Consider the following 16,657-nt stretch of genomic DNA (forward strand, 5'->3'; position numbering starts at 1 on the left):
AAAATATACTATACTAGACAAAGAACTTAAGGCTATAGTTAATGCCTGCAGAAATTAGGAAGTTAAATTATAAGGACTTAGACAACAATTTGTTATCTACACTAATTACGCTAACTTAGTAACTTTTCTAACAACAAAGAAACTCTCTCTAATGCACATACAATAGGCAATAGAGTTAGCACAATTTAACTTTATTATTAAATACGTTCCTAGAACTAGCAACTAACAGGTAGACGTCCTTAGCAGACGTGCTAACTATTTTAACAAATTAGAAGAAGACATAAAGGAATTTGCAATCTTTAAGGAAACTAACTAAGGACTAGTATATAATAGACTAGAGCTAGAAGGCCTAATCTGTTCCTTAACAATTATAGAACACAAGTAAAAAAACCTTATTAAAGAATATTACAAAGCTCTAATGTTTAGACACCCTAGAATAGGATTACTTTAAAAGAAAATAAAAAAAGTAATTTCTAAAGACATCCTATAACTAAAGCATTTATGTACTAAGGTACTATAGAAATGTAATCTCTACAATAAGAATAACCCCTAAAGACACAAACTATACAGACAACTACAACTAATTATAGCACCTAAGCAACCCTAGACTATAATAACTATAGATTTTATAACTAGACTACCACTATCCTGCAAACCTAGCACAGAGAGGCTTTATAATATAATTATAGTAGTAGTTAACAAAATAACAAAGTTTATTCTTATATAGGCAACAGAGAAAAGCATAACTGTAAAGAAATTTATGTTTAAACTAGAAAAGAATCTCTTTACAACCTATAAATACCCCTAGATTATTATCTTAGACAGAGACAAACTCTTTACTAGCAAATACTAGACAACTGTAATCTAACACCTTAAAATTATCTACAAACTCTCTACAGCCTATTACCCTTAGACAGACAGACAGACAGAACAAATAAATACAGAAATAAAGAAGTACTTACAAAAATACATCTTATATAAATAGACAGACTAGCCTAAATAGTTGCTAATAGCTTAATTAGCTATTAACACTACACAGTCTGCTTTAACTAAGATAACCCTGTATAAGGCAAATTTTAGCTACCCTTACAGATACAAACTTTCTAGAACCTAGCTAACAGATCTACTAAAGGCCCTAAGTTAAACAACACAGCTTCTAGAAATTTATTAAAAACTAGGTAAGAAAGCTTAACTTATAATTAAAGCTATAAAAGCCTTAGTAAATTAACACTAACAAACAGGACTAGAAATACATCCCTATAATTATGTATATTTAGATACTATAAACCTAAAGAACCTTTAACTAGCACAAAAACTAGCTAAAAAACAAATAGGACCCTATAAAGTTATCTAAACCTGCCTAAGAGTATGCAAGCTTAAACTACTAAAAGACATAAAAATCTTTCTATAGTTCTACATTTCTAAATTAGAACTAGCACCTAAGAATATCTTATTAGCAACCTAAGAATAGGACAAAAAGGAGCTTAAATACAAAGTTAAAAAAATCTTAGATAAAGAAGGAAATTATTACCTAGTAAAGTAAGTAGAATACCCTACTTATAAAAACACTTAAGAACTTATCACAAACCTACAGAATGCCTAAAAGGCGCTGCAGGAATATTATTTGCGCCTTCTAGGTTAAACTACCTAGGCGAAAGCTCCTGCAACTAGAAAACACCCTTATTAGCTAAAACCACTATTACATTAGCTAGCTGCGATGTGGGAAGCCCCTAACCCTTTAAAGCAGGTTAAAAAGGAGGAAGGCTAGCTGCTTCTGCCTTAAGCGCTTTAAGCTTATCTAAGGATAAGAGGTCTTTTTTTAGATACTTTACTCTTTAATCTTTTAACACTTTTAGTTGTTTTTAAACTTGCTCCTGCTAAGCTACAAAAGACTAAAGGCGCCTTAGGGACTTAGCCTGCTCCTGCACCTCCCTCTCCTTCTCACCTATCTCTTTCTCTGCTGCTGCCTCTAGTTCCCCGCGTAACCTCTTCTCTTCACGCTCTAAATAATCCTAGGCCGCATTAGAAACAAAAGCGTTATAATAACTACTCTTTTGCACACACTCTACGCACTTGTCTAATGACAAGGACATTACGCAAGGTGTACTATGCAATTAGTAAGGACTACAGGGACGCATTTTTGTACAACAATAAGGATTAAGGTGGGCAACAGTACAAAGGCGGCGATTAACAGCAGAAACACGAGAAACCTGACAAGGCATGGTTAAAAAGGATAAGCGTACATTAGGCATTTACAGAAGGACACGCACTAGCTAATAAGAAAACCTAACGCTTGCAACAGAAAGAACATAACAGCAAGGACGCTAACTAGGAGGAGGGCCTGCGTGTTACAGCTAACAAACAGACTGTAATAAATCAGCTTGCTATCACGCACAGCCCTAAGCACAGTAGATAGAAGACAGTTAACCCTGTAATTATTAGACCTTATAACTAAACAAAAGAGGAATGGCGCCACCTTATAGACAAATGCTTAGCGGAATGCACTGTCTAATAAGGACAAGGGGCATTGCAGGCAGTGCAGGCACTGCAGGCAAGTACAGGCAGCGCATGCAACGCCTGCAAAGGCATGCAACGCATGCAACTATTATGTATATAGTCTTGATCCTAACTATAGCTAGAAGGTTGTAATTAACATTTAGTTTATTTTTTATAATAGACTAAGAAGCTTAATCCTTTCTAACAAAGATTAAGCTGCCTTGTATATCTTGCAACATATATACCTCTAACCCTTATCTACCTGACCAGTAACACCCAGCTACCCATACAGCCATAGGGACAAACCACAGCCTGCCTCCTAAACCCCAACTATCCTTCACTCTGCTAGACAGACTGTACACCTGATCCAGCTAAGTTCTTACCCCTGCTCCACTAACATCGCATAGGCCGTTGTACTTCAGAATTCACTAATCCCCCGAAGTAAGGATTGTAACACTACACTTAAAGTATTAACTTTTTTTTTTATAATCTTTACACTTTTTAAAACTAACTAGAGCATAATTTAAATTAATTTTTATTATATTAGAGTTTTTATTTATAACTGCGCTAGTTTAGGGGTGTATTAGGGCTTGTACAGAGAGGAACCTTATGTTATTATTATAGGTAGCAATTAGGTTTACATACGCATTAAGGTTATTTAGAAGGGGTTTTCCTACTATAGCGCGTTATAGTTTAGTTAAAAGAGAGTTATATAAAGCTATAATTAGACCTATTTTATTTAGGCCTATATTAAATGCAAGTTAGCAGAACTTAGTAAAGTGTAAAATAAAGCTTTTTTTTTTATTATAAAGTGTTTAGGTAACTTAAAGCTGTTAACTTTTTATTTAAGTCTTTATAAGTTACTTACAAGAACACTATAAATTAATCTAGGTTAATAATATCTTTATTTATTAGTAAGTTAATTAAGGCTGTTACATTATAGTTAAGTTAAAAGTAGGCATATAGTAACTAAAAGTGTTTAAAGGGGAATTAGTCTATGTTTTCTTTAAGTTTATATTAAAGCTTATATAGAAAAAAAGGTAAGTCTTTCTATTTTTTATTAAACAGCAAAGAATTAAAGAGTTAGTTAGATTTTATTACTAAGTTAGAAAAGTTACAGGTTATAAGTAGTATTAAGTAGAAAAAAGTTAAGCTATCTCTAAACTTCTAAGTAAGCTTTAAGGCTAGTAAGTTCTTAGTTCCTACTACTATAATAAAAGTTAAGGTAAAAATAGACTACTTAATAATATAAATGTTAAATAGGCTCTGACAGCTAGCTGCTTATAGTATAAGCACTTAAGTAGCAAGAGTAAGAGTAGTGTACAGTGTGCACAGCGTACAAGGTAGGTAAGGTAAGGGCAACATGTTTCTAGTTCTATTACTTTTGTCTTTCTTTTGTACAGAGGAAAAAGAGGATATCTAGATGTTTACGCATAGAAGTTCGCGCACAAGCATTATATAACAGAGATACGTGGTCCTGCTTGTGCGCAATTGCTTGTATCTAAACTGTGACGCTGCTGCTATGTATAGACACTAGCAACTTTTCTTTTTGTCTAAAAAGTTACCTTCTGTACGTGTTACCTCCTTTCTGTCTATGTAGGTTTATCTAATTATATTCTGCCTTTACTCTACCTTATTTATTAAGACTTGCCTTAGTAATGCTATGTGTTAGAATAGGCTAGTTATACTATGTAAATAGCTTTTTTTTTTTTTATTCTTTACTTTCTAAGCCTTACTATACAATCCCCTAGCTCTTTTCTTTTTTTATATAGTGCTAGCAGTGACAAATCCTTATAATAAAAAAAAAAATTTTTAAAAAAAAAAAAAAAAAAAAAAAAAAAAAAAAGAAATAAGCTTTATATAAAGGCGTTGTTAGTCTAGTTAGTTTAAAGCATCTTTACGCACAGAATCTAGCTAGTCCACAGATGCTTTTATCTAGACAGAGAGGTAGTTAGTTAAAACTAGTAATTAAAAAGCTTAGTTTAGTGTTTTCTTTATATATACATCTACTAAGTTATTTTTACTATTAATTTACTTAATCTTAGCAATTTTTTTCTTTTTATATAATTTATAAAGTAACATAATGTTAATTATAAGTTACTTTTTACTAGTAGTGCCTAGCTTAATAAAGTAATTATATAAAGACCTTAAATCTATGCAGATTACTACTAGAATTAGTAGTAGTTTAAGCATTTATATAATTTACTATAAAGTTATACTAAAAGTAATTACATTATTAAACCCTTTAACTATTTTATATAGTTTGCTAGTAAAAACACTTCTAGTTACTTTTTTACACTTAGTAGAATTCTAGTGTATAATGTTACCTAGTATTTTAAAGTAGTTACTTTACTTTATATAGTTTTTATTACTTAATATAATTAAAAATTCTAGCTATAAGCTAAAGTTCTTATTATTAGTAAATAATCTATTTATAAAGATAAACAGCTTTACATAATTAAGCTATAATAGTAGGAAAGTAAGACTACGCTTACTATTATTTATCTACTATTAGATTTATGTGTTAAGTGTGTTAATGTTATTATGCAAAAAGTCTATAGTTTATGTAGTAATAAAAAGGTTAAATGCTGCCTCTAGTTAACATATAGATATAATATATACCTCTTTTATACATTACTTAATATATTATTATGCAGCATCCTTATTTTTTAGGTTAATTATATAAAAGTAGCTTACTTATCTTTTCTAAGTAAAAACTACTATGTTATGCATAAGTTTAATTTTTTTACTATTAAACTTAATAGGCTGCTTTTTTACTAGAATAGTCTTACTTTTTATATAAAACTTTACTTTTTACAGTTTTTCTTTTTCTTTTTACATAAAATCTTTTATTATAATGCTTAAAGTGTTATCTATTTATAGGCTAGTAATACTAAAGGTGTACTTTTTTTTATTAGTAATTAAGAGGTAAGAGTTATATAAAAAAATGTGCATGTGCAGCTTTTTTTTATAGTAGTTATAGTATGTTTTAAACTAATACAGTCCTAATTTAGCAGCTTTATATAAAAGTTATATAACCTAAAGTATTATATTTAGTAGAAAGCTCTAGCGCATTTTCTTTAGTAGCTTTATGTACAGCGTGCGCATAAGCTTATCTATTAATTAGATGTATGCTTATGTAATATTATATAGTTTAAAATGTATTTTATATGTAGCTTTTAGGCTTACTTTTATAGCTAGAAGTAGTCTCTAGCTTATTCTTTAGATAGTTAGTAACTAGGTAAGGATTTCTCTTTTCTTTTTATTTAAGTAGCTAGCAAACACTAGGTAGGATTTTTTATATAGTTAAGTTGTTTTACTTTTTACTTTTTATATAAAGCAAAAGTTAAAAATCTAACTTTTATGCTTTATTAAGTTGTACACTATAACTTTAAAAGTGCTATTAGTAATTAAAGTGTCTATCTTTATATAGTCTAATTTCTTAAATAGTTTCTAGGTGTAGTAATTACACTATCTATATAAAGCTTAATAAATAAGGCCTAATTATCTTTTTTTTTTTAGGTTAGAAATACTTAGTCTAGACTTTATGCAGGTTTTCTTTACCTTTTACTTTTTTTAGTATCTATATCTTCCCTTTACACTAGTGCAGCATTGCTATCTTAAGGGGCTTAGTCTATAGTAGGCTTTAGTTCTGCCTTTATAATATTTTTATAAAGCTGTTTTCTTTTTCTTTTTTTTAAAGAATTCTTTTATATAAGGATTAGTTTATCTAAGTTATTTATTATAAGTAGGTTTTTTTTTTTTTTTTATAGTATAGTTTAACCTATGTATATTAGAGCTTTAGTAGGCTATTTTTTTTTTAATAATAACATCTCTTTCTTTAATGCTCTTAATTTTATATAGGCTAGTCTAGCTTTTTTTCTCTCTTTATGCTATAATTTTTAAGCTAAGGGAGAGGTTAAGAACTTTATGTGTTATAAAGCTATTATAAGTGTTAATTACATAATTAATATTTACTTTTATATAGTTTTTTTAAAGTATCTTTATTACCTTTTATACAGCACTTACTTATGTAATAATGTCTAGTAATAGTAGAGAGTTTAGGTTAATTCTTAGGTATACTCTAAAGACTAGCAGTGTAGGTACTAGACTGTGTAGGCTAGCTATGTTGTTTAGAGCCTTAACTGCTATCTGCAGAATAGCCTTATTATTTGTATAGTTACCTAGCTTAGTCTTTAGAATGTTAAACACTTATTAGAGAGGTGTGTGTACACGCTTAACCTTTTTAACTGCCTAATGTGCTTTTATAGGCATCTGCCTACATGTAGCTTCTATAATTTTTGCATAAGCTTAAAAATTCTCTAAAGTAAAGTTTATACTAGAGTTATACATAATATAGTCTAAAAGTCCTTAATAGGTGTTAATCTAGCATTTGCATAGTGCATCTTAGGTATTTTATGTAAACATAGATTTTAGGAATGTAGCAGCCTAAAATAATGTGTTTATATTAATAATATATAAAACATCTTTATTATTAATTTATATAACATTAATAATAACTTTATAGTTAAAGTAAGTGTTATCTTTAATTATAAACTTAAATCTTTATAAGGCCTAGTTATATAATTAGTAAAAGTAGTAAAACTTCTTAATCTCTTCTAGCACTGCAGCATTAATGTTGTAGCTAGCGCTAGTTAGCATCTTCTAAAGTCTCTTTATATAGAGGTGTTTAAATTAGTAGTAAAGGCAGTAAAGTTCTAATTTAGTAAAAAAAAACATAAATTCTTTTTTACTAACATTAAAAAAAAGTGTCTTTATTTTTATATAATAAGTACAGTAGTTTTATCTTTATGTATAATAACATTTAAAACATTATTAAAGTATGCCCTAAGTTAGTTAGCATTTACTAGTAATAGTAGAAATAGTGTTAAAGTCTTTAAGATATAGTATATAACTAGACTAATTAAGTTCTAGATTTATATAGTACTAATTAATCTCTTTAGTGTTTAGCTTTTAAAGCTAATATTTATTTAGCTAAGTGTTTAATTAATTTCTATACATAGGTTCTTTTATATATACGCCTTAAGTTAAGACTTACTAATAGTAGAGATCTTTACTACGCCTATGTTTTATAGTTTGCCTTAGTATACTATATAGTATTAGTTATTAAGAATAAACTGCTTAGCATATTTCTTAGGTTTAATGCTGTAGATGTCCTCTTTTATTACATAGTATAGATAAGTAGTAGAGGTAAAGTAGTTAATAGCTTTTTTAATATTTTTACTTTTTTATTTTATTTTTTTTATTAGCAGAGCTTGCTCTGCTTATTATATTCAGGTTTGCAGAACGAAAAGTTGAGCAGAATCTCCTCTTTTGGACGCGCTAGTTAGTTAGAATTTCTTTAGATAAACCCTAGTAACGCTGTTTCTCTGTTACCTTATGTGTTTCTTATATTCTTTTTTAAAAAAAATGTATACCTAATGTAAGTGCACCTTTATGCTAATTTGCATGCAGTTTGCTCTAGCATGCGTTGTGTAAAACATGTTTAAATTATAGTTAGTTGCGTCTGTTCCACCTCTCTAGCCACATCAGTGTGTCGGGGATTGGCATCAGCCACATTGGTGTGTTGGGATTGGCATCAGCCGCATCGGTGTGTCGGGGATTGGCATCAGCCGCATTGGTGTGTCGGGGATTGGCATCAGCCGCATCAGTGTGTTTGTCAGATATGCGCACCTACTGTCAAGACAGGAGGAACGCTGGACGAAAGCTGCTACATAGTACGAGCAATAAGCTTGAATAGTATGTTGCTGCAAATTGCAGCATGTTGCAAGCTGGTCGCGCATAGGGCTAGTGCGCGAGGGACTTAGACTAGAAAAACAAAAGCTGAGCAACACGAGCAGAGCAGTAAGAGGCTTTAATAAAGCAATACAATTAATTATCATCCTATACATTATATCTAAAACCTATTATTTATCTTAGGAAGCTTAGAAACAGTGCTTTAATCTAACAAGCTTACACTTGCTTCTTTACCTTCTTCCTGTCACTACGCGCCCTAACCTCCTTTAGAGCTGTTTGTAACGGCGCAGGCAAGACAATGGGTCCGAATGCGGTGGGAATCCACTCAGAGGCATATGGGAGTGCGTGGGGACTCTGAACCTGGGAATGCCATTGACACCTATAGGCCTTGTACAAAAGGATATCAGAAAACTACCGAGCTAGCTACGGGGGCGAGGTGCGACTAAATACATGAGGGAATAGGGGTAACTGCAGGGGACTGGGTCAAGTCATGGTCGGGGCCGATACAGGGACCCTTCGGATAGGATCCGAGCGACCCGAGATGGAACAATTCGTAGAATTGTTACACTGTTAAGCGCAGGCTTTTCTAAATGTAGCTGCCTTATTAGCTGCTTAAAGCTTAGTAATTTCCTATTACGCTAACACTAGCTTATGTACAATTAGTTATATAACCCTCTCTATACATAGAGCTACTTGTAACACAACTAATATCTACTAGAGCTTGCTGCCTGCTGCTGTAATCTACTGCAGTTTGCTGCAATTTGCTATAGTTTGCTGTAATTTGCTGTAGTTTGCCGCAATTTGCTATAGTTTACAGCAATTTGCTGTAGTTTGCTGCAATTTGCTGTAGTTTACTGCAATTTGCTGCAATTTACTTTATGCATTTCTTAACACTAGTAGGTAATCTCTTACTAACATCTCTAGGCATCAGCCTATTATATTTAAACAGTAGTTAAAGAAGCTAAACTAGTAGTTGTGTAAGCAAAATAACTTGTTAAGGTATTACATGTACTACATTAATCTTTGCAGCAATAGAGAGGCAGAGGCAGAGGCAGCGCTAGAGCTCCCTAGCACTCTAAGAAATTCCTGCAGAGGCAACAAACTACACAAGCTACAGCTCTATAACTAGAGCTTTAATGCTAAAATAATTAAATTAAAAAATTAGGTAGTAGTATTAGGCATAGCGTGGTAGTATTAGGCAGTAAAAGGAACAGGCGCAATGTGTAATAAAGTAGGCATAGTTAACTACGTGGCCTTCTCTTGCTTATAGAGGTTTAGGCTAGACTAGAGACAACTGCTAGTGCTAGTGCTAGCTCTAGCATTATCTATATATATATTATACTATGCAAGAATACTTAGCTTAAGTATTCCTGTGCGTACCTTTTAGTATAGTAGGAAAAGTTGCATAGTATTAGCTTAGCAGGCAGGGCGTCTACCTTATTACACAACGCTAGAGACCGCAAGGTGTAAAGAGGAGGATGTAAGAGGTATTAAGCAGAAAAAACAGGTTACAGAGAGAGAATGTAGAATAAAGGGGTAACAAGAGAGAGTAAACCTTAGAGTTAGAGGCAGAGGTATAGAGGCTAAGGAGCCTATATACTCTATGCTAAGCCCTTAGGGTACTTAGGGGTTAGATAGCTGTAACATAACTGTAACAAAGAAAGACTATTGTAAGGGTAGGAACGCGTTAAGAGCTAGAGCTAGCTATTATTTACTTTTTTAGCTATATTAGTGTGTTAGGGATTAGCATTAGCTATATTAGTGTGTTAGTGATTATGTAAAGCTATGTAAGGCACTAGAGACATAAGAAACTGCATTAAATGTATTACTAGAGGAGTCCTTTACAGGAGTCTATATATATGCAAAATAATTAGGTGGGTCTTAGCAACAGACTGTGCTAAGATGTATACAACTATAGTGCTAACACATCTAACTATTATGTGATAACACATCTAACTATTGTGCAACTATAGTAACAACACATCTAAGTGTCACTACTGCAAATAGATTAGTTACATGCTATAGTTAGATATTATTATTATATATTTATTACCTATTTAATACTACTTTGCTAAGCATTATGCTGTAACTATTCTTTAACCTAGATAACCTACTTTAATACGCTAACTATTACTATTGCGTAAGAAGAGCACAGGGACCTACTGTCGCGCACATAGGCCTAGTGTCGCGCCTGTGTTTCAGACAAGCAGCCTAAGACACTTAGCGCCTAAGCTCTCTATAAGCCTCTTATAGTTAATAGACTTGCTTCTTATTACTCTCTAATTAGTAGCTGTAATAATTACTCTAAGCAAGCTTTGCTTTTACAGATTATTTATAAACTGTTGTAGTATTTTATTATGTAAATTATTTTTTTTCTTAAAGTAACTTTTAAAGTCTTAGATGTATAAAGTAATAGCTTTATATAATAAAGTCTTATTATAAAAATCTTTATATAAAGCAACGTACTAGTTCTTTGCTTATGTATAGTTATTATAAAGGTAGTTTAATAACTAACATTTTTTTATAGCAGATAAAGCACTTCTTTATCTATATGCAGTTGTCTCTAGATTATAGCCTAAACTTAGATAAAGGTCTTTTACATTATCTTTTTTTACATAAAGGGAAGCTTTCTTCTTATTGTGCAGACTTTTATTATGCAGAGTTATATTAGTAGTTTATGTAGTATGCATTAGGCAGTTCTTAGAGGTATTAGTTTACTCTTTAGTTTATAGTAACTTAAAGTAATGCTTATAAGTTACTAAATAAGGCTTTGCATAAAGGCTTAATAGTAAATATAGCATGTTCTAGTTTTAGTTATTCTTAATAGGCTTATATAATAGTAGTGTGTAGTAAAACATCTTCTTAGAATTCTATTTCTAGTGCCCTTTATATAAGTGTAAGCTTATTAATTATTATTTTAAGGACTTTATATAAACTTTTATTAAAGTTTTTTTATTAATATTATATAAAAGTTATTATTATCTAGTCTATCTAGTACTAGCTATAGTTTACATTAGTGTTAAAGTAACTACTTAAAGTGTTATATAAATGCTTCTAGTTATGTCTAGAGCCTATGTTATATATATAGTATATATTTACCTAACCTTTTAAAATGTTTAGAAAGATATTTATGTACTAAGTTTTTTAAATATCTAGCTATTAACATAAATTAATAAAAAATTTTATTTTATTTATAAAAATATTATATAGTTAACTTATATAGTTATTATTTTTTTTTATGCTTTTTAAAATTATATAATTTTATTTACTAGAAGTTTTTCTTTAGTAGTTTCTTTTTAAAGTAGAAGTTTATACAGGCTGTAATGTAGTATAGATTGTGCAGGTAGTATTAGTAGTGCATACACTACTGCAGGCGGTGGTGTGTACGATTAAGGGTGTGGAGCAGGCGTTAGGTAGGGTGGCATGTATTATTTATACAGTAATTAGTGTAGTGCTAGCTAAGGTGTAAGAGTAGGTAATGCTAGTATATTTAGTGTTAATAGCAGCATTATGTTTAGTCTGCTTCTGTGTAGAGCCTTATATAGTAATAAAGGTTATGTATAAAGCCTTTTTAGTGTAATTACTTTCTTTTATGCTATATTATACAGCTTCTAGGCTTAGGTACCTTTAGTGCCTAGCTGTAGTGTGATTTCCTTGTCCTTTAGCACTTATATAAGCTCTTTTTTAAACACATAGCTAAGTGCTAAAAAGTCTTATAGTGTCTATTCTTTAAAATTCTTTATGTATGCACTTAAAAAAGTAGCGCCTTTTTAAGTTATTATATGTAAATTAGTAATTATGTAACTTATATATAATTAAGTTTATAGGCTTATTAAAGCTTTTAATATGTTAATCTTATTATTTTAGTACTCTAGGCTAGTCTTATTTTATAGTGTTGCCTTTAATATTTTTATGTTCTTTATAAGTTATTTATATAATAAAAATTATTTTTTATTCTTTTTATTATTACATAGAGTTATTAGTTGCTAATAAAATTTTATTATAATAGTATAGTTAATTACTTTTCTAGTAGATTATGTAGGTACTGCTATTATCTAGCTACTAAGTTGTACAGCTTTAATAGCTTTAGTGTGCGCTTTATACTATCTTCTTTTTACTTTATACAGTAGCAGAGCTTGCTGTATAATGTAAAGAATTAATATGCTATTGTCTAGCTACTAGGTTGTATAGCTTTAATAGCTTTAGTGTGCATCTTACACTATCTTTTTCTTACTTTATATAGTAGTAGAGCTTACTGTATAATGTAAAGGATTAATCTGCTATTCTAAGAAATAAGTAACTAAATAAAGTACTTTATAAGGTGTAAGTACTCTACTATTACTCTTTCTAAAAAATAAGTAATAAAATAAAGTACTTTATAAAGTGTAAGTACTTTATTATTACTTTTACTAATTTATAGTTAATTAAATTAACTATTAATTAGTGTTAAATAGGCTCTAACAGCTAGCTGCTTATAGTATAAGCACTTAAGTAGTAAGAGTAAGAGTAGTGTATAGTGTGCACAGTGTACAAAGTAGGTAAAGTAAGGGCAACATGTTTCTAGTTCTATTGCTTTTGTCTTTTCTCTGTACAGAGGAAAAGGGGGATATCTAGATGTTCGCGCACAGAGGTTCGCGCACGAGCATCATGTGACAGAGATACGTGGTCCTGCTCGTGCGCGATCGCTTGTATCCAGACTGTGACGCTGCTGCTGCGTACAGACAATAAAGCTGTTTTTTAAAGTTTTTTTAAAAAGCTTTAAAGCTTATAATATAGTAGCTTTTTTATAAAGTAAGTGCTTTTTAAAAGGCTTTTTAGCTTACTTTAATAGCTTAGAGTTATGCAAGTACTAAGCTTATTAGATTAGATTTAAAGGCTATTCTTAGCTAAGGTTTTAACATAACATAATGTTATAATTATACACAAGTAAGGTTATAGAGCTTTATAAAGGTCTAGTTTAATTACTATGTAAAGTATTATAGTAAGTACAAGACATTATATAAAAAACAGAAAAGTTTAAAAAGAAATTAGTAATTAAATACTTAGCTTAAAAGTCTAAGCGCTTTAGGTATAAATTAAGCCTGTTTTAAGTTTAGTTAGTGTTAAGGCAGTTTATGCTTAAGTTTATGTCTATGTTGTGTTGTGTTTGTGTTAGACGTGCACTAATAATACTCTAGTACGCGTCTAATACAGTTATGTCTAGGATCCGGGGAGGATACTGTAACATAGCTATAGTACATTTCTTTAAAAGTTTTATGTCTTATTTAAAAGCTTAGAGTGTAAGCTGTATCTAACATTCTTTTAGCACGTCTAAGTAGTGTTGTAGGGAATGCATTAGTGTAAGAAGAGTAGTTTAGTAGGGTCTTAGCAAAAGTAAGTAACTTAGGTGTGTAAGCAACTTGCCTGTGAAGTACGTTAACATTACTTTTAATTTTTTATTAATTCTAGTAACTTTATGTAAGTGCAAGTAGTTCTTTTTACAGGCTAAGAAAACTATTATAATAAAAAGAAATTAACTATTAGTGTTAATAATAGAAGAATTAGTTACATAACATTACTATTACTAGTAAGATTAATAACTATAGATTTTATAAGAAGTATTATAACTTTCTAATTAAGTATAGTCTTTAGCTTTAGTGTAATTACTTTATAATACTTTAGTTACTATATTTAAACTGTACACTAATGTTATCTTTTTTATATAGTTAGTTAGTAATAGCTAACTCTTCTGTAACTGTACTATACAACCTCTAAAAGGCTCTGTAACTAACAGTTGGACACACTGTGTGGTGGGCTCCTTGCCTTGGCTTCTCGAATATATGTCACGGCACTATGCTTGACCTTTTTGGTCTCTTGTTCTTGGGGAATTATGTCCCGGACCTCGGTGTCCCCAAGGATGGCAGAGCCGGCCTTAGCTACCTTGTATCCGGAGCGGTAAATGTAGCATTGCTGCACCTCGCACCAGTAATAGTGCTCTCGTCGGAAGGTGTCCCACAGCCATTGTGGTGCAGGCGGCGGTATTTCTCCCGACATAGTTGGCGATTGCGTTGAATATAACGGGTTGCTAGTCTCAGGAGAGCCGTGCTACGTCCGTCCTTTTAGCTTAATATCATGGTTATCATTCTCAGCCTTGCTGCGAGGCCGGAATGCGCGTGACGTGGCGGCGGAGAAGCGGGGGACCCCAGACTTAAGGTAAGGCGTTTTCCAAGACTTACTGTAGCCTAGAGATCGCTAGTTGGTCATGATACATGTTAACGTGTGGCATCACAAGGGGCCGAGCAATTTAGGTCAAGAATTGGCATCCCATTGACGTTCACCTTGCTTCTAGCAGAGTGATTCACGGATAGACTCTACCCCAACCGTGTTCCAATTTATGCGGCAACTTGCGGTACTTGACCGGCACGTGAGATGCGAGAATCAGCCCAACTGCTGTCGACTGGTTAATGTGACGTGCTGTTGCATATGGAATCGAGGAGTAATATTGCGCTGCACAAGGTACAGGTGGTGATACATGTACTTTACACGAGCTAACAAAGAAAGAGGATGGTGTGACGCAATTAGAACTTCCAAATCAGAACGAACGCCAAAGAACTATGCTGAAGATGTGATATAATCGTTCCATATCTCAGCTATTCTAGGGTCTTATACCCTCAGCCGTCCGTAACGCCTAAAGCAGGAATGTTCCCTCGTGATCCTGAATCCCCAACTGCATAGAGAAGACTCGTGCCAGGGGTATTTCATGCCACTGCCGCTTGCTGTGGAGGGGGAGGGGGAGCTTCGAGACGTGTGTTTTCTGCCATCATTCGTGAGAAGCCGATTCCGACACCTTCGATGACTGCGAGGAGAACGGCGCAGCCGATTGCGTTGTTGCGCATTGCGCGAGCGCCGCCTCGAACTGCGAGGGCTCCACCTGTGAAGAATCCCCCAATGATCGCATTCCAGGGGTCTTCTTTCTTCCTGGTCAAGAGTAAGCCACTCCCTCCCCAATTCCTCCCCACCTAGGATGCACCACGCACCTTATACCCTTCACAGCGCAATCAAAGGTTGAAAACAGTCCTCCCCATACTCCAAAGTTCCCTCCTAGCACAGGTGCTCGCGCCTTGATCGCCGTGATGGCACCGATGCGCCGTTCGCCATAAGGCGAGTTCCTGCCTAACATTCAGTGATCATGTTCGGGCCACAACATCGAGAGAAAGGTGAGGCGTACCGGAAACCCTTCACGCCGTGCCATACCGCGCCGCCGATAGCCTTAGAACGACGTTAGCATTATGCATGCAAAGACGGCGAAGGTGGGTTAATGGCGGCGGTGAGTATTAAATCAACTTACGCCCATGCAAAATGCGCCACCGAAATCGCTGAGGGCAACCCAGGGGCAGGGGTCTCGACTGTGGTCCATGGTGGGGGACGTGTCGAGGTTGAGGGATGACGGTGACGATTTCCAGATATCGGCTCCGGCGGGGCAGTTCTTCCGGCCCTAGTAGCCGGGCTTTAGCCGCACGTGACTTACCCTTTCACCTCTCAAGATTCAGAAGGGCACCTTGGCGAGACGGGACTAAGCAAGAAGAGAGCGGAGGGCAATTTGGGACAATAGCCATAGACTCATTCACTTCACAAGAATTCTACGAGTGCCTACTGCGCTATAATGCATATAACAACACTTGGGAATGCAACCAAATGCTAGATATCTTAGTGGACAGCATACAGATCAAGCCCCACTGTCAATCAAACGATATACCCCTTTCACTTGCTCCATGGAAGTGTCAGCATGTACAAATGGCACAGTGTCTGTGTGATCCTCAGGCTGAAGTACGGTGCTTTTCGAGACATGATCGGTTTGGTCGGTATGTTCCGGGACTCGGCTTCCTGACCAAATGAGAACAACAGCCCTTTCGAGAGGAATTGAAGGCGGGGCCCAAATGGCAAAGAAGAGGGGGGGAACTTGCTGGAGAGCAATAGAGATAGAAAAAGAAGAAAAGCAATATCGGCTGGTGGCTGTCAGTCATTTGTTAAACCGAGGGAGAGCTGGAGCTATTACCAATCCCCTTTTCATATTAGCGCGTCCTGGCCCGGCCTTCTAGAAGACCGACATGCAAGTCAACGCCCACATCCCTCCAACAGCCTCTGTCGGAACGTCTTTTATCATCGTCATACATCGCGGCTCTCATACCGACTGCGGCCCTCGAAGATTTTTGGATTTATTTTAGCGAGTGTGTTGTCTCGAGGTGCATCAAGACACATCATCCCGCCTACGCTACGTGTGTACTTGGCGTTGGCGAATCTGTAGTCGCTCATTTTGGCTTCAGCGACACTTCTCACACCCACCGACCTCTTGCCTCAACCGTCAATACACTCCCCGCGACTGCTCTTTCCCGGCCGAGCTGCCAGCGACCACCACCTGGACTGC

General features: G+C 33.9%; 1 protein-coding gene across 1 annotated transcript; it reads right to left on the reverse strand.

The window, feature by feature from the left end:
• Positions 1–15,002: 15,002 nt before the first annotated feature.
• Positions 15,003–15,649, reverse strand: BDR25DRAFT_182626 (mitochondrial import inner membrane translocase subunit TIM17; the record flags this gene model as incomplete). Its single annotated transcript, XM_033684224.1, has 4 exons — positions 15,003–15,210; positions 15,270–15,401; positions 15,461–15,501; positions 15,581–15,649. Coding segments are annotated over 4 exons (450 nt in total), but the record flags the coding sequence as incomplete, so codon positions are not given.
• Positions 15,650–16,657: the final 1,008 nt, after the last annotated feature.

The sequence above is a fragment of the Lindgomyces ingoldianus genome (assembly GCF_010093535.1).
Source record: "Lindgomyces ingoldianus strain ATCC 200398 unplaced genomic scaffold BDR25scaffold_21, whole genome shotgun sequence".
Taxonomy (NCBI): Eukaryota; Fungi; Ascomycota; class Dothideomycetes; order Pleosporales; family Lindgomycetaceae; genus Lindgomyces; species Lindgomyces ingoldianus.